Source organism: Lampetra fluviatilis, chromosome 53 (genome assembly GCF_964198595.1).
Source record: "Lampetra fluviatilis chromosome 53, kcLamFluv1.1, whole genome shotgun sequence".
Taxonomy (NCBI): domain Eukaryota; kingdom Metazoa; phylum Chordata; class Hyperoartia; order Petromyzontiformes; family Petromyzontidae; genus Lampetra; species Lampetra fluviatilis.
This window is the reverse complement of record NC_136327.1, coordinates 6444751-6469756: the sequence shown is the minus strand read 5'-3', so window position 1 is coordinate 6469756 and position 25006 is coordinate 6444751. Positions and strand designations below refer to the sequence as shown.

The 25006-nt window shown below is 50.2% G+C and overlaps 1 protein-coding gene across 1 annotated transcript in view; it reads left to right on the top strand.

The window, feature by feature from the left end:
• Positions 1-25006, top strand: part of LOC144949340 (ciliary neurotrophic factor receptor subunit alpha-like) — a 39002-nt gene that overhangs the window by 319 nt on the left and 13677 nt on the right. Inside the window, exons 2-8 of the mRNA XM_078879312.1 lie at positions 450-558; positions 5891-6253; positions 7283-7403; positions 10433-10608; positions 13484-13647; positions 14395-14466; positions 16555-16630. Coding sequence (XP_078735438.1) covers positions 486-558; positions 5891-6253; positions 7283-7403; positions 10433-10608; positions 13484-13647; positions 14395-14466; positions 16555-16630 — 1045 coding nt within the window. The 5' untranslated portion in view covers positions 450-485. The remainder of the gene's footprint in view (positions 1-449; positions 559-5890; positions 6254-7282; positions 7404-10432; positions 10609-13483; positions 13648-14394; positions 14467-16554; positions 16631-25006) is intronic.

Here is a 25006-nt window from a genome sequence, read left to right as displayed (position 1 = left end):
TAGGTCGACTCAGCCTCAAATGAGTACCTGGTGCGGTGTGGACGCATCAACACTGGGGAGACAAAGGCGGACGGGCGTGTTGATAACCCAGCCCCTCGTGTGCCGTACCGGCCTTCACAACAGCACTTGCCTCAACAACCTGATAAGGCTATCCGGGGGATCTTTGTCTTATGTATGTGTAGAATCTAATTGTAAGGAAATGTTAACGCTGACTGCCATTCAGGCAATTGTACATCAGCATAGTGGTACAGGGTACAGAGAAACACCACCGCAACAACACCAGCACCACACCACAACAGCACCACCACAACAGCACCCCAAAACAGCACCACAACACCACCAGCAGCAGCAGCATCATCATCACCCGTTACACTGCCATTACACCACGACCCAAATGGCGCAACATTCAAAACCGTGACTCCCCCTGCAAACACTGAATTCACCACCAGTCGCCTGGGTCTGTGGATCGATCTTCGCGGGTCGCGATGGAGCGCGCGGAGAAGACGCTCATTCTGGTGATGACCGCGCTCTTGATGAGCCAACCGTCCGTCAATGCTGGTGAGTGATGGCACTGCACACCAGTCTACCCTTTGTCAGTGGCCCTGTCTTGTTACAGACCAATTCAGACCGTATTGGTCACCCCCGTGCCCCTTATGAATCTCAACGTTCATCCTACAAAGTCCCATCACAAGGGAGAAACACACAAATAGATAATCACCACTAGTACACTCACCACTACATACCTGTCAACTCCTTGTCAGTGGCCCTGCCTTGTTACAGACCAATTCAGACCTTATTGGTCACCCCCGTGCCCCTTATGAATCTAAACGTTCATCCTACAAAGTTCCATCACAAGGGAGAAACACAGACAAATAGACCATCACCACGACTACACTCACCACTAGTACTCACCACTACAAACCCGTCAACCCCTTATCAGTGGCCCTGCCTTATTATAGACCAATTCAGACCGTATTGGTCACCCCCGTGCTCCTTATGAATCTAAACGTTCATCCTACAAAGTTCCATCACAAGGGAGAAACACAAACAAATAGACAATCACCACGACTACACTCACCACTAGTACTCACCACTACAAACCCGTCAACCCCTTATCAGTGGCCCTGCCTTATTATAGACCAATTCAGACCGTATTGGTCACCCCGGTGCCCATATAAATCTCAAAGTTCATCCTACAAAGTTGCATGTGTGTTTATGTGTGGGGGGAGCGTGGTTAGTGCGCTGCGCTATGAACCCGGCGACCCGGGTTCGATTCGCGCTCACGGCCAACACCAGTGACGATTATTTGTACCGGTCCTGGGCCTCCCCTCGGTCGACTCAGCTTAAAACAAAAAGACAATCACCATTCGTGTATTTATCAATACATACCTGTCAACCCATTATTGAAACGGCTGTACGCTATATGGATCTAAACACTCAATTTCCCTGTACAAGAATACGAAGTAAACCGTATGGGTTCACAGGTATGATAGTATATGGTATAGTAGTGTTATAGTTGTGTAGGAGTGTATAGTAGTGTGTAATGTATAGGACATGCCTGTCAACCCCTTATCAGTGCCTACCTTGATAATAGTTTTTTTACCCTTCTATCTGGCAACAAAACGGACACCTTTTTTACAAGGAGTCATGTTTGCATAGACCACAATACCTGCAGTCATAATGCAAACAAAAAACAACTCTGTTACGTAAAAACATAACATTATGACTGCAGGTATTATGGTCTATGCAAACATGACTCCTTGTAAAAAAAAGTGTCAGTTTTGTTGCCAGATAGAAGGGTAAAAAACCAATTATCATATTTTTTACTGGCAAATGAGGTTCCTAGAGTGCCTACCTTATTTAGACCAATGTAGACCTTATTTGTTACTCCGTGCCCCTTAAACATCTCAACGTTCATCCTAAAAAGTCCCAACACAAACAAAGAGATAGTTTAGCTGTTGCCTGTATTGAAACGACCTGTACGCCGTACGGACCTGAAACCTCGATTTACCTGTGCAAGAATAACGGGTTAACCGTGTGGGGTGATGGGTACGGCACTGAGGACTTTCGTCATAGTAGCTGTAACTTCATATTGTAACACTGAGCCGCCGCTCAGTATTTAGAATCACAATCAGAATATTTATTGAGACTGGAGGAATCCGATGAGATATAAAGTTATTTTTTTGTATCACGTGTCCAGTAGGGGCAGGTCACAAAACGTTCCAACAACAAACGATAGTCCATTGGAACCTCATTTGCCAGTAAAAAATATGATAATTGGTTTTTTTACCCTTTTATCTGGCAACAAAACTGACACCTTTTTTTACAAGAAGTCATGTTTGCATAGACCACAATACCTGCAGTCATAATGTTATGTTTTTACATAACAGAGTTATGTTTTTTGTTTGCATTATGACTGCAGGTATTGTGGTCTATGCAAACATGACTCCTTGTAAAAAAAGGTGTCAGTTTTGTTGCCAGATAGAAGGGTAAAAAACCAATTATCAACAAACGATACTATAAACTAATACAAAACACGCGGTTTGAGTGCAAAATAATGGAAAGGTAACCACACGACTAAAATATGTATATATATACAAATAAAACGAAACGATGTTTCATCTTACCAGGTAAGGCCCACTGAACTACGTTGCTATTTTTTTTTATAAGCGAAGTGGCTTATAGCCACGTGAGCTTTTAACAGCAGCAGCAGCAGCAGACTCTATACAATCAAGAGGCGCGTTTCTAGAGCAGTGGCTGACATCAGCATGCAACAACTTCTCAATTACAGATAATGGAAAATGAATACCTCCCAACTAAGAATGTGTAGTACATTGATACAAAACAATGTTAACTTCAATCTTGATATTCTTGGTTCTTTCGGTAAAGTCACGTAGAAGGGAAATAACAAAATAATAAAAATAAAACATAATAAAATAATTCTCATGACGTTTCGGCCACAACGCAAACAGCCGTCCTCAGGTGAAGAACAGACCGGTTCTTCACCTGAGGACGGCTGCTTGCGTTGTGGCCGAAACGTCGTGAGAATTAGTTTATGTTAAATTTTTATTATTTTATTATTTCCCTTCTACGTGACTTTACCGAAAGAACCAAGAATATGAATCCCTGCAGTCACGAAAGCTTTAAATCGAAATTCAATCTTGATTTTAAGCTTTCGTTACTGCAGGAATCCATACTCTTTGGTTCTTTCGGTAAAGTCACGTGGGTAGAAAATAAAATAAATCGCGACGTTTCGGGCGCAACACAAGCGTCCATCATCAGTTGGGAAAGCACACTTGTGTTGCGCCCGAAACGTCGTGATTTATTTTCTACCTACGTGACTTTACCGAAAGGACCAAAGAGTAATATTAACTTACTCTTAGGATTTTTTCGGTAAAGTCACGTAGGTAAAAAAATTATAAAAATAAAATAAATGAAAATAAATCAATCAAATCACGACGTTTCGGAGGCAACACAAGTGAGCCACTTGATACGGTAAATTTGGCTGTGACGGTCCCACCTGAAGACGGAGACTTGTGTTGCCTCCGAAACGTCGTGATTTAATTAAGTTATTTTCATTTATTTTAATTTTATTTTTATTATTTGTTTTACCTACGTGACTTTACCGAAAAAAATAAAAACCTAACAGTATGAATCCTTGCAGTCACGAAAGTTTCAAATCTAAAATTAATATGAACTTCTTTCAATAGATGGCGACGGTGCTGTACGGGGGGAGCGGTGGCGCAGCGGTTAGCGCGCGTCACGCTACGAACCCGGCATAGACACACGGGTTCGATTCCCGCTCACGGCCAACACGAGTGACGAATATCTCAACCGGTCCTGGGCCTCCGCTAGATGTTAACTGCCTCGCCTGGTATACAGGGGGTCGTGGGATCGATTCCGGCCCTGACGCCTGCTGCTGTATATTTGGAGTTTGTGTGTCTCTCTCCACGTGGTCGCGTAGATTTTCACTCCGGGTCCTCGGGGTTTCCTCCCTCCACAACTGAGAAACACGCGTTCACAACATTTGGCTACTGATATAAATTCCCGCACGATGATAAGCCACTTCGTTATCATTTGTGGCCAAGTCGCTTCTGAAAAAATCTACGTAGCTCAGTGGGCCTAACCTGGTAAAATAAAAACATTTCATAGTTTGTGTAAATATTGCCACTGGGGAGACAAAGGCAGCCGGGCGTGGTTGATGGCCACCCACCCCCTTCGTGTGCCGCGCCGGCCTTCTTAGGTGCACCTCGGTAAACAGCACTTGACCCCAAAAGACTGCTGAGGCTACACGGGTGATCTTTGTCTTTAGTCGATACTGCGGGAGGTGATGGGGTTAGATCGGGGAGCCCGTTGCGATCCGCCAGTGAGGGTCACAGAGCTCGGTGGAGTGGCCACAGCTGCAGTGCCGGTGTTAAGCAACATGCTACAAAGGGGCCCTAAATAAAAAAAACACGTAAATATTAAAACATACATTTTTGAACTTGCATATTAATGCACGGTAATTGTATTTTTTCATTAGCTATATAGCCAGATAACACGACGAATATCTAATCTTAGACACCCAGTCGTTCCTAAAAGTTGAAGGCGGTATAGTGGTATAGTACTATAGTAATAGAGCAAGTGCAGAATCACTCAAACGGAATTGATAGCTTGAAAGCATTTAGCGCGGGGCCCTTGAAAGTGCGGGGTCCGTAGCTACTACATATGTAGCAGCTACTACTACTGTAGCTACTACACATGTAGCTACTACACGTGTAGCTGCTACACGTGTAGATGTTACACGTGTAGCTGCTACACGTGTAGCTGCTACACGTGTAGTAGCTACTTGTGTAGTAGCTACTTGTGCTACGAGGATAATCCGGCACTGCACGGCTGACCGCGATAGTCGCGCGAGTGGTCTAGGTTTGAAGTTCACTTTCCCGAACAGCCTCTTGTATATGTGTATGTTGAACTTCTTTCGCACATTACACAGCCAACGCGTGCTAATCGGAGGTGCAATACGGGGGATCTTTCTTCTTCTTAGTTCTTTCGGTAAAGTCACGTAGAATGGAAATAATAAAAATAAAACATAATAAAATAATTCTCACGACGTTTCGGCCACAACGCAAGCAGCCGTCCTCAGGTGGAGAGCAGGTCTGTCGAGAAGACAGAGTCTGAAGACCTGCTCTCCACCTGAGGACGGCTGCTTGCGTTGTGGCCGAAACGTCGTGAGAATTATTTTATTATGTTTTATTTTTATTATTTTATTATTTCCATTCTACGTGACTTTACCGAAAGAACCAAGAAGATGAATCCCTGCAGTCACGAAAGCTTTAAATCGAAATTTTACGGGGGATCTTTGTGCGTTTTTGTTTGTTTTGTTAAAGAGCTGCGTGCGGTCTGATCTCGACTCATGTGCGCACGTGCGTGGATTGAAATCTGATTGTGAAGCCTACCGATGATTGTGCCGGTGATGATGATGATGATGATGATTAAGATGAGAGCGTATTCTTGGGTCTTTTGGTAAAGTCACGTAGATAGGTTCAAATAAAATAACCAAAAAATAACAAAAAATTACGACGTTTTATTTGAACCTATCTACGTGACTTTACCGAGACCCAAGAATATGAATTCCTGCAGTCACGAAAGCGTTAAGTCAAGATGAGAGCAGTGATGAGGATTCCGATAATGACAATGAAGACGATGAAATGATGATGATGATTAAGATAACGACTATTGTGATAACTACAATGATAGGGACAATGAGGATATTGACGATGTTGTCAACGATGACGATTAATTATGACAACCACGCCGACGACAATGATGATGATGATGATTATTATAACATGACAATGTCGTGCATTGCAATGATATTAACGATATCTAGTCGAAATTTCCGCATCAGATTTTCGCTCCACCATCACCACAACCACCACCACCATCACCACAACCACCACCACCTCCACCACCACCACCCCCGTACTCCACGTGGCTCTGGGCAAGTCCGTCTCGTTGCCCTGCCCCTCCCCGGAGTCGACGGGGACGCGGTTGTCTTGGAGACGCCTCGTGGACCCGGGGGCAGTCCCCGTCGGGGCTGTCGCGAGCCCCGGTGACCCCGGTGACCCCGGTGACCCCGGTGACCCCGATGACCCCGGTGATCTCGGGCTCCTGCTCATCCCCTCGGTGGGGCCGAGCGACGGGGGTCGCTACGAGTGCGTGGAGAGCCCCTCGGGAAGGATCCTCTCAGCCGTGCGCATCGTGACCGGAGGTGACTTGTCATTCGTTCAATCGTTCGTTCATTCATTCAATCGTTCATTAATTCGTTGATTCGTTCGTTCAATCGTTCATTATTTCGTTCATTATTTCGTTCATTATTTCGTTCATTAATTCGTTCAATCGTTCGTTCATTCATTCAATCGTTCATTAATTCGTTGATTAGTTCATTCAATCGTTCATTATTTCGTTCATTATTTCGTTCATTGATTCGTTCAATCGTTCGTTCATTCATTCAATCGTTCGTTCATTCATTCGTTCATTCGTTCTTTCGTTCGTTCATTCGTCGAGCCGGTCATTGAGTCAGAGAGTCGGGCAGGCAGTCGTTAATGGGTTATTCGGTGAGTTAGTCAACGAGCTAGTTGAGTTTCAATGGGCCATTCAATGTGTTTGTCAATGAGTTGGTGAATTAGTTAGTCAACGAGTCAGTACATGAGTTAGTTCATGAGCGGGTGATGAAATCAGTCAATGAAGCTACTCGTCTCCGTGTCTGCATAGCACCAAGTCTGTGTCTGTTTCCCCGTGGCTCCCTGCTCCCGTGTCCCCGTGTCTCCGTGTCTCTGTGTCCCCATGTCCTCGTGGTTCCATGTATCCGCGCCACCGTGTCTCCGTGTCTCCGTATCTCGGTGTCTCGTATCTCCATGTCTCCGTGTCCCCGTGTCCCCATATCCCAGTGTCCCGTGTCCCCGTATTTCCGTGTCTCCATATCTCCGTGTCCCCGTGTCTCTGTGTCTCCGTGTCCCCGTATCTCCGTGTCCCCGTGTCTCCGTGTCCCCGTGTCCCCTTGTCTCCGTGTCTCCGTGTCCCCGTGTCTCCGTATCTCCGTGTCTCCATGTCTCCGTGTCTCCGTGTCTCCGTGTCTCCGTGTCTCCATGTCTCCGTGTCTCCGTGTCCCCGTGTCTCCATGTCCCCGTGTCTCCATGTCTCCGTGTCTCCGTGTCTCCGTGTCCCCGTGTCTCCATGTCCCCGTGTCTCCGTGTCTCCATGTCTCCGTGTCCCCATATCTCCGTGTCTCCGTGCGCAGAGCCTCCGGCAGCTCCGACTGATCTCAGGTGCCGTGCCCGGGACATCGTGAAGGAGTTCCGCTGTTCGTGGAAACTCGGGGACGGGAAGTTCCCCCTGGAGAACATCACTGCCACCTACAGGTGCGGCTGGGATACACGGGGGGGGGGGGGGGGGGGGGGGACAACACGTAGAGACACTGGTAGACATAGGGAGACTCAGGGATAGACACGGGGAGACACGGGGAGACACGGGGGTAGACGACACGGGGAGGCGCAGGGAGACATGGGGACACAGGGATAGACACGGGGAGACATAGGGAAAGACACGGGAGACGCAAGGAGACATGGGGGAGACACGGGGAGACGCAGGGAGAAACAGGGATAGACACGGGAGACACGGGGAGACATGGGGGAGACAAGGGGAGACGCAGGGATAGACACGGGGGTAGACGACACGGGGAGGCGCAGGCAGACATGGGGACACGACGTGTTTCCCGGGTCGCTGGCGGATTGAAGTGGGCACTTTGCTCGTCGTCACGGTGACAGCGCGAGGGTATACTGGATGTGGTGGTGCCGGTGCCGAGGTGCTTTACTGCTCGCTTACCCGGCCAGACGCGGCTTAAATGAAACCCGTTATGCACAATGGTAATTGGTCGATAATTATGATGATGATGATTATTAGTATCTTCTTGGTTCTTTCGGTATAGTCACGTAGAAGGGAAATAATAAAATAATAAAAATAAAACATTATAAAATAATTCTCACGACGTTTCGGCCACAACGCAAGCAGCCGTCCTCAGGTGAAGACAGGTCTGTCCCGTCTTCAGACGCTGTCTTTCTGACAGACCTGTTCTTCACCTGAGGACGGCTGCTTGCGTTGTGGCCGAAACGTCGTGAGAATTGTTTTATTATGTTTTATTTTATTATTTTATTATTTCTTTTCTCCGCGACTTTACCGAAAGAACCAAGAAGATGAATCCCTGCAGTCACGAAAGCTTTAAATCGAGATGATTAGTATATGATGCTAACGGCGAACAGATCGCGATGCCGATGATGACGACGCTCTTACTGTCACGAGTCGTTCGTGATCATGGCCAATTAGCCGGGGTAGCTGTGTGGGGGGGGGGGGCTGTAACTCAGCACTAGGCCTCGGCAAGGTAAGGTAAAAGTGTAAAAACAACGAGCCTACCTTTACCCTACCTTTTACCTTACCACAATACAATCACTCTACCCTACCTTCTACCCTTTAGCAGGTAAGGTAAAAGGTAAAAAGCAACGAGCCTACCCTTTACCCTTACCCCTTGGCATGTCGACACATTTACCCTTTACCTTTACCCTTTTACCCGGTAAAAAGGGTACAATTACTGTACCTTACCTTGCCGAGGCCTACCCAGCACTGTGGAGCCAGCAGCGAGGGAGGTTGGGGGGGGGGTGGATCACACAGGGATGTCGCGAAGCTACTCCCTTCCCGTGGGAGCGTCGAGGAAGAGCAGTACCGCTGGCTCGCCACGAGGAGGCGGTACATCAACGACGATCTCTGGGACTTAATCTCCGTTTGTTCCATCTGCACGGGATAGAGTGTTGCCCCCTTGCTCGCACGCGTTGCGTTTTCTCCGGGTGCTCCGGCTTACTCCCATTAATTGGCCAATAGCCGCAACGCCCGCGGCGGCGCTTTCAGAAGCGCCGCTGCTGCGGCCGTCTGGAACGCTCTCTCCTTTTTTTATTCTTAGGTTTTTTCGGTAAAGTCACGTAGGTAAAAACATTCAAATTAATAAAAATAAAATAAAATAAAAATCACGACGTTTCGGAAGCAACACAAGCTTCCGTCTTCAGGTGGAACCGTCACAGCCACGACAGCTGTATCAAGTAAATGAGAGATTGCAGGAGCTACCACTCCGTTTATATAATTGGTTGGAGAGGGGGGAAGGGCCAAGTACAGCACACTTTTTATTCATATGGTAAGGTGAGGCTTAAGAGGGTGAGCCTTTGTTATGCTTTGTGACAACTAAACATGGTGAACATGGTAAACATGGTACACCTGTAATAGTTGTCTGTCAAATAATAAATAAGATTGGTCAAATAAGTGTAGTTAAATCTTTTTTGCATGGTTAATCACATCTTTCCAATGATTACTCAGCTCTCTCCTTCCTTCCGATGTTAGGAAGCCACTGGAGCTGTCTACATTTCAATCATCATCATCATCTGGAATGACACACCCATTTCTTTTGAGCTGCATTTTGTGTTTAGTTGGTTTGTCCTTCCCCGCACCTCCGATTAGCGCGGTTTGGCTACGTACGGTGCGAAAGACGTTGAACATACATCTGTAACACCTCATGCGTTACCTATGTATTGACTATGTACAGCGCCTTAGAAGTTGTCATCATAGCAATGGTCAAGATAATGATGAATCAATTAATTGATGACAATGATTAATAAATTATGATATTCTAATGATGAACCCGTTCTCAGTCAATCTGCTGGATCGAGTGTATTGATGATGATGAATATGTGATGATGAATTGATCGGAAAAATGTTATTATAACTGTTATTTCATTTTTATTATGACTTTTACTACCGATGATGATCCGTTGCCAGTCACTCGCTGATGGAGGCGTGGCAGATCGTGAGATGGAGTGCGATGATTATGATGATCAATCTGTGGTGATAATGATGGCAATGATGACAATGATCATTCTGTGGTGATGATAATGACAATGATCAATCTATGGTGATGACAATGGTAAATATATGTAATGATGACGACAGCGATCAATCAATGGTGATTATTAAGACGATAATGATCACTCTACGGTGGTGGTGATCAATCAATGGTGATGATAATGACGATGATGACGATGGTGATCAATATACGATCATGATGACGATAATGATCAATATATGGTGATGATGACGACGGTGCTAACCAATCTATGGTAATGATGATCAGTCATTGACGATTATGATCAATCTACGATTATGACAATAATGATCAATATATGGCAACGATGATCAATCATTGGTGATGATGATGCCGATAAAGATCGATCTATGATGATGATGACGGCGATGAATATCAATCTGGTGATGATGATCAATCAATGGTGATGACGATGATCAACTTACGATGACGACCACGACGATGATGACGGCGATGACGATGTTTGCCCAGTCACGATTTCCTAGAACAAGGCCGTGAGTTCGAGTGCAAGGTGGCCGAGGGCCCCAGCTGCACGATAGACCTGATCGTGCTGTTCAGCACCAGCCCCTACCGCGTCACGGTGCGCGCCCGCAACGCCTTCGGGGAGAGCAGCGCCGCCATCGTCAGCTTCGAGTTCGAAGAAATCGGTACTGCAGATCTTCACGAGCGTCGTCTTTATCGTCGTCGTCGCCACCATCGTTACCGTCGTCACCATCGTTACCGTCGTCACCATCATCATCGTCACCATCGTCACCGCCATCGTCACCATCATCATCGTCATCATCATCACCATCGTCGACACCATTGTCACCATCGTCATCGTCGCCATCGTCACCATCGTTATCATCGTCACCATTATCACCATTATCACCATCATCATTACCATCGTCACCATCGTTATCATCGTCACCATTATCACCATCATCACCATCATCATTACCATCGTCACCATCGTTATCATCGTCACCATTGTCACCATCATCACCATCATCATTACCATCGTCACCATCGTTATCATCGTCACCATTATCACCATCATCACCATCATCATTACCATCGTCACCATCGTTATCATCGTCACCATTATCACCATCATCACCATCATCACCATCATCGTCACCATCGTCACCATCGTCATCATTGTCACCATTGTCGACACCATCGTCACCATCATCATCGTCACCATCGTCACCATCGCCGACACCATCATCATCATTACGATCATCACCATCGTCATCATCGTCAACATCGACACCAGCATCACCATCATCATCATATCCATCGTCATCATTCTCACCATCGTCGACACCATCGTCACCACCATCATCACCGTTATCATCACTATCGTTACTTTCGACATCACCATCGTGACCATTGTCATCATCGTCGTCACAATCATCACCATCGTTATCATTGTCACCGTCGTCATCATCGTCACCATCGTCATCATTGCCACCATCGTCATTATCATCATCACCATCACCGACGTCATCATCATCATCGTCACCACCATCGTCATCATCATCAACACCATCGTCATCATCACCATCGTCGTCATCATCACCATCGTCACCATCATAATGGACACCATCATGGCCACTATCATCATCACCATTGTCATCATCATCACTATCGTCACCACCAGTGGCAGCTCCTGCAAAATCTCTCAGGGGGGGCAAATGTCTGGATGATTGATAAGGATAAGGTCCACCCATGCAATGGATAAATTAACAGCTTAAGCATGTAAAGGCAACTTCACTTCTTTAATATTAATGAAAAATAAAGTGACTCTTACAATACATCTTGTTTGTTTCTATACTCACTATTAAAACAAAGCACTCAAGTTTCTTTTATTAAAGATTCCACTAGGTGGCGACAAATTATATTGTTGGATGAAACGTGCTTACGTATGATGACGTAAGCACGTATGATGACGTAAGCACGTTAGGGCGAGCCCTCCCGGAAGCCATAGAGAATGCATTGCAGCGCCCCCGTTCGAAAAAAAACATCTTTGAATGTAAGTCTATGGGACCACTCGGGGCGATTCTCAGCTGGAGGGAAATCGCCCAAAAAGAGGCGGTACTCCACAGAACGTAGCATGACGCTGATTGGACTATATCCAGAGGCACAGTGACGGCTAGCGTGACTCTGTGGTTGAATGACATTGGTGGTGCGTCGCCCAATCGCCCTAATGAAGAAACCGCCCCTGGTCACCACTATAATCATCATCATCATCACCACCATCACGATGATGGTGATTGATAATCAATTATATGTATTATCTTTAACTAGCTTATATACCCGGCGTTGCCCCGGCCAAAAAAATCTTTCAAAACTACTCGTAAAAATCTAACAGCAGTGCGTACTGACTGTGGTGGTACCTGCTATCACTACAGTAATACATGTTGACCCTATAGCAGTATTTATTGACTCTATAGCACAAACTACTAACCTGACAGAGTGGCGTGGTGAGGCCTAGTCCCGTGCAGAGCCTCTGGCCTCGCCTAGATTGTCCAGCCGGCCGAGGTGGCACCTTGGCAGGCTGGGGCTGGGCTGCTACCCCCCCCCCCCCCCAGCCACGATCTCCCCGGCCGCTCTGCAGTAATATCTATGGCCTATAGTGGTAGCATCTAGCGACTGTATATAGTAGTAACTGCGCGCATCGGGGTAGGGGGGACATCACACAGTGAAGATGTAAGCTGAGCGTTTAGTGTATTTTTTTAAAAATAATTTTTAACGCGAAAGAAAATGTCCCCCTCACTCCCACCGAAGGCGTGCGACTTGGCATGGGCCGTCCCCCCCACCAATGGCGCGTGAGTTGGTATGGTCGTGCATGCGTCATAAATAAATAAAGAGATAGCGCAAAAAAATCGCACTAATTCGCTAATTAAACTTATTGAAAGTTGACGGATGTGAAAAAGGAATAGCGCTTGCTCACGGCGGGGCTTGCGCCGTGGTACCTGGATATTTTTATTTGGCGTAAACCCCACCGTTGGAGAGCCAAATCCTTCGCAAGCGCGCGAACACACAAAGCCACAAACCGACAAACAGACAATTTTTAACTTTTATAAATAGGAGGAAGATTGACGGTGATTATTAATCCATGATGACGATAATGATGAAGCCGATTCAATGATGGTGACGACTACAATGATTAATCGATTATTATAATGACGGTGACAACTACTTCATGATGATGCTTATTCAATGATGATCATGCTTAGTGGAATTATGATTAATAGCGGCCGATTATATATGTGAAGCGATGGTGACGATTATGATGATTACTTGATGATGACGAGCATTTAATCGGCGATAGCGACTCGTCAATAATAACTATGGTTATCAATGATGATGACTAATCGATAATAACAACAATTATCGATGATGATGATTATTCGATATCACCGGCAATTATCAATTACGACGACTAATCGATGACGATGATGATAATGCTCTTGCGATAAACAATAAAGACAATGATGATTAATCGATGATTCTGATGATGATGATGGTGATCAGTGCAGCCCGACCCGCCGCTGTCTGTGTGCGGCTACCACGACCCCACGGCTCCCTCCGACGTCATCATCACGTGGGAGTCTCCCGCCACGTGGATCGAGGCCGAGATCTTCCTCCTGAACTATCGACTGCGCTACCGCTCCATGCACCAGCGCCACTTGAAAGAGGTCACTATTCTACTGTGTGTGTGTTGTGTTTTGTGGGGAGCGGTAGTGTAGCGGTTAGCGCGCTGCGCAACGAACCTGGAGACCCGGGTTAGATTCCTGCTCACGGCCACCGCCAGTGACGATCATTTGAACAGGTCCCGGGCCTCCCCTAGGTCGACTCAGCCTCAAATGAGTATCTGGTGCAATCTGTAAACATCGCCAATAGGGAGACAAAGGCGGCCGGGCGTAGTGTTGGCCACCCATCATAGATGCTCGCTAACGGCACTTGCCCCAACATCCTGCTGAGGCTATACGGGGAATATTTGTCTTTGTATTTTTGTGTGTGTCTCGTGTTGCTCTCAATGATTTCAGGTCCAGGTTCCATACGCCAGTAAAGAATATTTGTCTTTGTATTTTTGTGTGTGTCTCGTGTTGCTCTCAATGATTTCAGGTCCAGGTTCCATACGCCAGTAAAGAATCTTTGTCTTTGTATTTTTTTGTGTGTCTCGTGTTGCTCTCAATGATTTCAGGTCCAGGTTCCATACGCCAGTAAAGAATCTTTGTCTTTGCATTTTTTTGTGTGTCTCGTGTTGCTCTCAATGATTTCAGGTCCAGGTTCCATACGCCAGTAAAGAATCTTTGTCTTTGTATTTTTTGTGTGTGTCTCGTGTTGCTCTCAATGATTTCAGGTCCAGGTTCCATACGACAGTAAAGAATATTTGTCTTTGTATTTTTGTGTGTGTCTCGTGTTGCTCTCAATGATTTCAGGTCCAGGTTCCATACGACAGTAAAGAATATTTGATTACGGACGCTTATCCCGGGACCGAACACGTTGTGCAGGTGAATACGGTGGTCAAGTGGTGGGGATGGTGATGATGGTCATGACGATGGTGATAATGATATAAGAATGGTGAATGTTGTATTATCGATGATGATGATGAATTTATTTGATAGATGCTGGTAGTACATTTATATTGATGCTGATAGTGATTTGTTTCATAGATGATGATGATCGTGATTAATGTCATTGATAGTGCATTAATATCATAGATGCTGATTGTAAATTCATGTAATTGATAGTGAATTCCTTTAATTAATGATGAATTCCTTTCAGAGATGATAATAGTGAATTCATGTCATAGATGCTGGCAGTACATTAATTGAATAGATGCTGATAGTGATTTGTTTAATATATGATGATGATAGTGAATTACTTTAATAAATAAATGCATTCAGAAATGCTGATAGTGAATTAATGTAATTGATAGTGCATTCATGTAATTGATAGTTAATTAAAGCAATTGATCATGCATTAATGTAATCGATAGTGAATTAATGTAATCGATAGTTAATTAATTTCACAGATGCTCACGGTAAATTAATGTCATTGACAGTGAATTCCTTTCATGGACGATTAGTTAATTTAACAGATGCCGATATTGAATTAATTGCATAGTTGACGAGAGTGAACGAATTCCGTAGACGATGGCAGTGAATTAATTAAATTGATTGAATTATTTCATACATGATGATGATAATCGATCTCATTCGTGACGATTAGGAATCGAAGTTAATGGATGTAGACCATGATAGTACAATCGTTTAATTTGAATAATTAATGATGGTGGCGATGATGATGATGAACATGATGCATGCATTTTATATTCCTTCGACAAATTATGATGATGATCCATAATATAGGTTTTTTTGGGTTAGATTGCGTAAACATATAAATGTGTCGTTAAACCCGCCACCACCCGACACAGCCAATTAGTAAGGTTTGTCACGTAAACAGAACGTGCCAATTCGTAACGAGTACAGTACACTGGTGTGTTGGAGAGCCAAGCCACAACATTTACAATCTGAGTACGACGTTTCGCCAGTAATTACAACCAGCTTCATCAGGCGACAACAAAATTTGTGGAGTAATCCTCCCGATTCGTTCCTTAAATAGAGGGCTAGATGCGATGACAACGTTTGTGTTTTCTTCTTACATGAAGGTGGGGGGGGGGGGGGGAGAAAATGAATGAATGACCAATGGGATAACATATAAATATCTGGGTATTAGTTGCCGTTTGGGTTATTTGTATCGCGATTTAATCAACGCACATCATGCGTGCGCATTATGCAAGCCCATTGTCATTGTACCTCCTGTCAACTGTGTGTGCGAAAAATAGCCGTGCCAACGGTAATCGTTATTGAAGTATGGTGACGTGTATACGCGTGCAGAATTGGCACCTTCTAATGTATGTGACAAATTGGCCGTGTCGGGTGGTGGCGGATTTAACGACGCATTTATATTCATCATCAACGTTTTTGGGTTTAGATCGCGTTTTTTTTTATAAATGTGTCGTAACCCTCCACCACCCGACACGGCCAATCAGTAAAAAAGTGTCACGTTGACAAGAAGACAAAATAGTTCACTGCTTTAGCCCACCGGTGTGTTGAAGTGTGAATCCACAACATTTACAATTTTTGTTGAGTACGACGTTTCGCTGGTAATTGCATCCAGCATCATCGGGCAATTCGCCAGAATGGTGAAGCTCTGCTCTGTCTCCCGTTCTAATATAGAGCAGCAGCAGCAGGGTGACGTCATCATTAAAAAAAATTGTAAATGTTGTGGTTTCACACTTCAACACACCGGTGGGCTAAAGCAGTGAACTATTTGTCTTTTGTCAACGTGACACTTTTTTACCGATTGGCCGTGTCGGGTGGTGGAGGGTTACGACACATTTATAAATAACGCGATCTAAACCCAAAAACGTTGATTATGAATAATATTGGTCGCGAAAGCCTACGTGTTAAACTGACGCATTTATATTTACGCGATCTAACCCCCCAAAAAAAACCTGTACCATGGATGGCATTGGTCGCGAAATCTCTACCACGTGTTAAACTCACGATGACGAGGACGACGACGGCGGCCAGATGTCTGCCAGGTACCAGGTGCAAGGACAGTGGAGCGAGTGGAGCCAGGAGGTGCGCGTGGCCCCGTGGATGATGCGTGAGTTGCGTCTCAACCGCGGTGCGTCGCGGCCATGAATCGCGTGTCAGCGCTGGGGATACGAAGGCGGACGGGCACGAGCGAATGCTTTTGCCGGGGTCACCGTGGCGCCGATGCCGGTCACGTCGCCGTCCCCTTACGCACGTGCGCCGTGCCGACCTTAAAAGGTGCTCGCTGACAGCACTTGCCCCGGTAGTCCTGTAGGCTTCATTCGGGGAACGTCTTCTCGAAAAACGAATTAAACTACAACGTTTTTATTTTACTCATTAGGGCCCCGCTGAGCTGCGCAGATTATTTTTTCAGAGGCGACCTGGCCACGACAAATGATGGCTCAAGATCGTGGCTCATCATCGTTACCGTGTGGAAACGTACAGCAGGAGCCAAATAATCTAATTGCGCTGAGACACATAGAGATGCATAGAGACCCATAGAGATAGATTGAGACCCATAGACTGGACTAACACATTCCTGCGGAGGGAGCTGGTAGGAACGTTGGGTTGGTCGGTCAATGGCCAGGGTCAACGGCGGCGTGGTGTATTCCGCAAATATGGCCGACTGTGAGGGGGGGCACAAGCCGGCGTGAGTAGGTTAAACGTTGAGTTTTATAAGGGCACCACGGGGTGACCAGCCCTTCCCCACCCAGCCCCTCCCCACCCAGCCCCTCCCCACCCTCCCCACCCTCCCCTCCCCACCCAGCCCCTCCCACCCTCCCCTCTCCACCCAGCCCCACCCATTTTTGGATGTACGACGGATGGACAAAATCATCCCCTGTGGGCTGGTGTAACCAGGAGGTTCCTACCAGTAAAATGTAAGTTATATCTACCAGGTAGGCCCCACTGAGCTGCATAGCGGCCTGGCCATCATCGTCGCGTGCGAAATGTATCGCAGCAGGCAAATCCTCTGAACGCGTGACGTTGATTCTAAAATGTGGAGGGAAAACCCGGAGGAGCCCGAGAAAAATCCGCGCGACCACGAGGAGAGAGACACGCAAACTCCAAATATACAGCAGCAGGCGCCAGGGTCGGGATCGAACCCACGACCTCCTGTATACCGGGCGAGGTAGTTAACATCTCCTAGCCACCGTGATGATGATGAGAGAGAGAGACACGCAAACTCCAAATACACAGCAGCAGGCGTCAGGGTAGGGATCGAACCCACGACCTCCTGTAGACCAGGCGAGGTAGTTAACATCTCCTAGCCACCGTGATGATGATGAGAGAGAGAGAGACACGCAAACTCCAAATATACAGCAGCAGGCGCCAGGGTCGGGTTCGAACCCACGACCTCCTGTATACCGGGCGAGGTAGTTAACATCTCCTAGCCACCGTGATGATGATGAGAGAGAGAGACACGCAAACTCCAAATATACAGCAGCAGGCGCCAGGGTCGGGATCGAACCCACGACATCCTGTAGACCAGGCGAGGTAGTTAACATCTCTACAGGGAGAGAGAGAGACACGCAAACTCCAAATACACAGCAGCAGGCGCCAGGGTCGGGATCGAACCCACGACCTCCTGTAGACCAGGCGAGGTAGTTAACATCTCTACACGGAGAGAGAGAGACACGCAAACTCCAAATATACAGCAGGCGCCAGGGTCGGGATCGAACCCACGACCTCCTGCACACCAGGCGAGGTAGTTCACATCTCTACAGGGAGAGAGACTTTTATAAGTTTATTCACCAGCGGCAAAATGCCCTGGAATTTTGCAATATTCAAGCCTTAATGGCCACACCAAAAAGCACAGCTCACCATCCCACCGCCGCCCCGCGACACGCAACGCCGGCACTACAATCCCCACGCACCGGCCGCGCAACAGCATCCGACGCGCTGTGTCATTTCTAGCTTTGGCACCTCTTTGCTTGGCAGGGCCCCCCCGCTTATTCCACACTTCCTCCCCTGATGGTTCGAGGTCACAGTCATCGGTAACATCACCACCGCTAGACAACGCGGCCCGTGCGCCACGCCACCGCGCGAGCCACACCGCCACGTGCACATTCATCCACGTCACATGTGCCACACCGCTGCGCACGCACCACCACCCCGCGAGATTTCCGCGACACATGTGTCACACCACTGCATGCACCATACTGCGACGCGCACGTCACGCCACAGGTACGCGTGCCACAACGCCCTGCGCCACACCGCGGCACGTGCGCCGCACCGCCTGGTGCGACCCACCGCCGCGCACGTGCGCACATTTTTGGTCCGCCGCGTGCGCCACACCTCAGCACATGTGCCGCGCCGCCAAGTGCGTCACACCGCTGAGTGAGTTCTGCACCACCGCGCGCGCTACACCATGCCACGTGCGTCACGCCGCCTCACTCCGCGTGACACACCGCGGCGCGTGTCCCGCGCCGCCAAGCGCGCCACACCGCCGCGCACACACCACATTATTCAGACCGCCGCGTGCGCCACACCTCAGCACATGTGCCGCACTGCCAGGCGCGTGCGCCGCACGGCCGGACTGTCACGCGCTCCGCTCCACCACGCGTGCTGTACCGCCGCATATGTCCTGCCCGCGTCGCCGCGTCTAACGCCCGTTTCGACTCGATCATTAAAAAGTGAAGGTCAGTTCACCATTCGTGTTGGTGCAGAGGGCCTGACTGGCCCCCCACCGCTCCTGGAACACGGCGTGCGCATCTCCAACCTGGGAAAAGTACGCGTGCTCCAGCCGGAGCCTCGCTTTCAGCAGACCTTTCAGCGTTGCCTCCGCTGAACAACTATCGTCCGTGTCACCTCGCAGTTTCTTTTTTCGCGTTTTGTATACTGCCATCTTGGCTTGCGCGCAGACAAAGTTTGCCAGGATGTGGCGCTTGTCCGCCCGGTACGGTACCCCGCATATAAAGACGCTCTTGTAGAAGGGCACCCCCAATTTCTTAAACACGGCTCCCAGGAGTCTGAACAGCGGGTCCAGCCGCGAGCACCCCACGTACTGGTGGGCGAGGTCCTCCCTCGCGCCACAGAACACGCACAGGTCTGATGCCCCCGGGGTGACCTTGCTGATCCACGCCGCCGAGGGCAGCGTCCAATGCGCCAGCCTCCACTGGAGGTCCCCGCTGCGCTTTGCCACGGGGGCCTTGTAGAGCTGTTTCCACTGGGGGGTGGTGTCGATCAAGGGAGAGAAGAACTCCCTCCACTTCGTGTCCGGTAGGTTTTCCAGCTCTCGACACCGCAGTGTTTTGACGCAGCAGTCGTACAGCACCCGCTTGGAGGCACCCTTGAGGGCCACGTCTCTGCAGTTCGCGAGCTTGAGCAACCTCCCTGCCTCACAGCGCCCGGGGGGCTGGATGCAGGAGACGCGCAACTCCTGGAAAGCGGGGGGAGGGGAGGGGGGGGGGGAGGAGGAGGGCGGCGGCCGTGCGGCACCGCTGTCTCCTGGCGTTTCTAGCTGCAAACGCAGCTTCCGCATCGCCGCGATCGCCTCTCGCAACAACTTTTCTCCGGCCATCATGGAGCGGAGCCCAGCGGCGCCGCTCACCTCAGCTGCGTTCTTCCATTTGGAGCGGCCGTCCTGGCTCTTCACAAGATCCCTAACCGTTCGCACTCCTGCCGAGGCGAAACGGAGGGCCAGCGTTCCCTCCTCCCTGATTCCATCGAGGAGGCTATTGTGGAACAGGGGTTCGGTCATGAAGCCGTTAAGGCCGTGGTGCGGGCTCGCCCTGCTCCATTCCAGGCTCCGCCACGCCTCCAACAGGCTCTGGTAATAGCCTGGCAGTCCGGTGCAATCGACTAGGGACAGGTCCATAAGGAAGAGCTCCCTCCCATATCCCAGCCGCCCGCCCGCATTTCTCAGCAGGGCGAGGGCCAGCGACGTCCGGGGCAGCTCTTCTTGTTCATATAGCAAGTTTCTCACGGCCTGGAGCCTGAAGCTCATCACTCGAGCAGTGACGTCTACCAGGCCCTGGCCGCCCTCACCCACCGGCAGGCAGAGGACCCCTGGCCTCATCCAGTGCTTGCCGTTCCAGACAAAGTGGGCAAGCGACCTGTTCGCCCTCGTGAGTAACCAGCCCGGGGGTTGGAGGGCCTTGGCTCTGTGCCACAGCACCGAGGCTGCCAGGTTATTCCCTATGAGCACTCTCCCCCTGAAGGACATTTGTGGGGCAAGATGTGCCCACGCTCTCAGTTTAGCATCAAATACGTCGCTCATCTCGGTCCAGTTTTTGTGAACGACTTGGGGCTTCCCTAGGTACACTCCGAGATACTTCACGCCCTCACCCTGCCAGGTGACTCCGCCTGGGAGGAGCACGGAACTCACTGCACCTTGTGACCCCATCCATAACGCCTCACACTTCCGCCAGTTGACTTTGGCGCAGGAGGCCTTTTCATAGACCTCCACCGCCCGGCAGAGTGCAGCGACGTCCTGCGCGTCGTTGATCACGGCGCATACGTCGTCCGCATATGCGGAGAGCTTTATGACTGCATTCTCCGGCCCCGGGACCACGAACCCGGACAAGGTGTTTCTCAGGCGTCGCAAGAGCGGCTCAAGGGACAGGGTGTAGAGGAGCCCCGAGAGAGGGCACCCCTGCCTGACTCCTCTTGTCACGGGAACAGGGCAGCCCAGCCTTTGATTGATTTTTATGAGGCTGGATATCCCCGTATATAGGAGGTGCACGTGTGCCGTGAAGTTCTGGCCGAACCCTAAGGAGAGGAGCAGTCTTCTCAGGTACTCGTGGCTTACCCTGTCGAACGCCTTCTCCTGGTCCATGAATAGGAGACCTGCATCCATGTCGTGCATATCCGCGAGGGAGATCACATCCCTGACCGTGCCGATGTTGTCATAGATGCAGCGGCCGGGGATGCAATACGCCTGCTCGGGTTGCACGAGCTGACCCACCACCTCTTTGAGGCGGTTTGCCAGCGCCTTGGCGAATATTTTATAGTCGGCGCACAGGAGGGAGACGGGCCGCCAGTTTTCTATGCGACGCAGGTCCCCCTTCTTAGGCAACAGGGTGACCACCGCCCTCCTGCAGCTCTGCGGGAGTTCCCCGTCCCGCAGGCTCTCCTCCAGCAGCCCCAGCAGGCAAGGGCCGAGTACATCCCAGAAGGTCTCGTAGAACTCAACTGGCAGCCCATCGATCCCTGGGGATTTGCCAGCTGCCAGACCTTTCATGGCAGTGTGCAGCTCCTCCAGGGTGACGGGGCTTTCCAGTTTGTCTCTCTCCGCGTCCCCCAGAGTAGGGCCCGCAGCTAGTAGTTCTTCAACCGCCTCGTCCTGTACGTGCTCAGCCTTGAACAGGTGTGAATAGAAGTCCTTCGCGATCCTAGCAATTTCCCCCTCGGCAGTTGCTGTCTTCCCCTCTGGGGTAAGCAACCCTGAAATGTTGTTCTCATTGCTCGAGGGTCTATTGCCTAGCCTAAAGAAATACTTTGAGGGAGAGTCCGTCTGTGCCAGGTGTTGCACCTTTTTGTGCACAAACGAACTATGTGCCTGTTGGTCCGTGACGGCCCTAAAAAGTCGCCGCTTCTCCAGCAGCACCTCGCCCTCGTTGTTGTCCGCGTCCTGGGCCGAGCCCATCTCAGCCTCGAGCAGCAGCAGCTCGCTCGCCAGGTGTTTCACCGTCTCCTCCTTGGCGGCGGCGTGCTGGCTCGAAAGCTGTAGACAGAGGCCCCTAATTTGCGCTTTAGTGTGTTCCCACCATCGCTGACCAGAGCTGAAACTGCTCCTAGTTGCTGCCCAGTGTGACCAACAGGCCCTGAATGCCTCCGTGAAATTTTCGTCCTCAAGCAGCTGCACGTCGAGTTTCCAGTAGGGGCAGCGACGCCTCTCCCTGGGGACTCGCAGCAGTGCTGAGACCAGGTGGTGGTCAGAGAAACCGGATGGGGTGATGTTGCTGCCCCCGAGCCGGTTAGCGCTGTCCGCACTGATGTACAGCCGGTCCAGCCTGGCGAGGCTCATCCTCCCCTGCAGGCCCGCGCGGCACCAAGTGTATTGCCTCTGGCCTGGGTGTTGCAGTCGCCACGTGTCGAGCAAACCCAGTTGCTGCACCATGTCGGCTAATGGCCGTGCGGATTCCGGGTGGGGCTCAGCACTATTGCGGTCGAGAGCCGGGTCGAGGGTGCAGTTCATATCTCCCCCCACGACCGTGAGCACCCCGTCCGCACTGCCTGCCTCCAAGGCATTCCGCAGTGTGCCGGAGAAAAAGCGTTTTCTCTCACTGGTCTTACTCGGCGCATAAACGTTGAAACACCGTAGCCTCGTGTTGTTTAACACGAAGTCTACAGATATCAGATGGCCTTTTTGGATCTCTCTGAAGGCCACGCCTTCCGGGAGAAACTTTGGACTAAACACAATTGCAACACCAGCGCGGTTGTCTTCTCCATGACTGAAAAAGGTCTGACTGCCCAAGAGGTGCTGGCGCTGGGCCTGCAGAGTTGCGTCAAGGTGCGTTTCTTGCAGAAACGTCACATCCGCTTTCTGCTCGCTAATGAAGCTGCAGATGCGGTGCCACCTCTGATCGCTTCGAGCTCCGTTGCAGTTTAAACTCGCGATCCTTACACCTGAGGAAGCCATGGCTTTAGGCGTCGGCTTCAGCAACGGCATCAGCGGGGGGGCACTCCGGTTGGGACATGCTCCCCTTTCTTGCTTTCTGCATGAAACCCCTCAGCCGATTGCCTTCCTGCGGGCTGCATTTGTGCTTTTCCATGTCGCTGATGATTGTCTGCGCGACCTTCAAGAAGGCCTGCGCATCGGGGAAAGAATCTCCGATGTCGACCCCCCGCTTCTTGTAACTAGTTCGGAGGAATTCGACAATCTTGCCGGGTGTGTACTCTCGTTTCTTCTTAACATGTGAGTAGCTCCCCTCACTCAAGTTGTCTTCTATCTCTAACTCCGACCCTCCGTCGTCTGAGTCTCCCGGCACGCTTGTGTGAGGCTCGGTGGTTACCTCTTCCAACGCACCGTGCCGATCGGAGGTGTCTTCCAACTCGGGCCGGCTCCCCTCTGCGGCCTCTGCCTCCCTCACCTGGTCGGGTGAGGAGGTGAGCTGGTCGTCACCCCCGAGCGCCGTGTCATCGGCAGGCTCATTGGTGGCTTCCAGCACCCCCCCCCCCTTCCGGGGCAGCTGAGTCCAGGTCTGGTGGTCGCCCCTCTGCCTCGGCATCAACCGGCCGGTGGGCCTCGTCAATGACGATCACCTCACCCTGTGGCTCGGCCTCACCGCCGCGCCCTGCTGTTGCGTTCGGGCGGTTGTCCCGTTCGTCACTGTCGCTGTTGTCTTTCTCGGCGGCGGCGGCGGCCACGCGTTTTGGAAAGGTGCCACCGCGCCCCCCCCCCCCGCATTGCCTCCTCTCGCCTTCCGCTTTCTCGACTCAACGACGGTGAAACCCTTTTCCCCGCCGTCAGTCCTTGGCTGCGCGTGACCATCAGCAGAGTCGGTGGAGGTCTGCTGCTGCTGCTGCAGCTGCTGCTGCCGCGGTGGCGGCGCCTGCTGCTGCTGCTGCAGCGGCGGCGACGCCTGCTGCTGCTTCTGCTGCTCCCGCACTTCTGCTGCTGCTGTCTGCGCAGGCGGAGCTGCTTTTCCCCTTTCCTGTTTGTTTGCCGTGCAGTGTTTTCGGGTGTGTCCGACACCACCACACCCGTAGCACTTCGGCGCGGCCGTGGAGGCATACACGGTATAGACGTGACCATCAATGGTGTACTTGAAGTTCACATCCAATTCCGTGTTGCCTTCCTTTAAGATCATAAACGTTTGACGCTGCAGCGACAAAACGTGTGCTAGCTTTGGGTCTTTCGACCTCAAAGGCAGCATAATTATATTCGAGATCACTGTGCCGAAGCGCTGTAGATCTCGGCGCAGTTCGGTGCCCTTGAGAAATGGCGGCGCACCTGAGAGCATCACCCTGATGGCGGGCGACGAGAGCGGGGTGCACTGCACAAACAGCCCTTCCCCGACGTCGAGCCCCGTCTCTACCAGGCGCGCCACCATACTCTCCTGGGTCACGTACACCACCACACCTCGGTCTTGCCTTTGGGCGGTGAGGATGCCCGCATGGCCCACACACGTGGCCACAGCAGCAGCGACGATGTCGGCTGTGATCTCGGGCGGTGGATAGCAGATTAAACCGTTCCTTCGCGAAAGACACTCGAGCCTTGGATATTGCGCCATGGTGGAAAGGCAGCAGTAACCGCAGGTCTTAGCGAGAAAGGGAAACGAAAAGAACGATGACTCTCCCTTTCAGGCCAGGCACAGGCTCTCACCTGAGCCCAGGCCTCTGTCCGCTCACCTGGTGGAGCAGGAGCGACCACTAGGTGTGGCCTCTCCGCACGGGGGCGAGAGAGAGAGAGAGACACGCAAACTCCAAATATACAGCAGGCGCCAGGGTCGGGATCGAACCCACGACCTCCTGCACACCAGGCGAGGTAGTTAGCATCTCC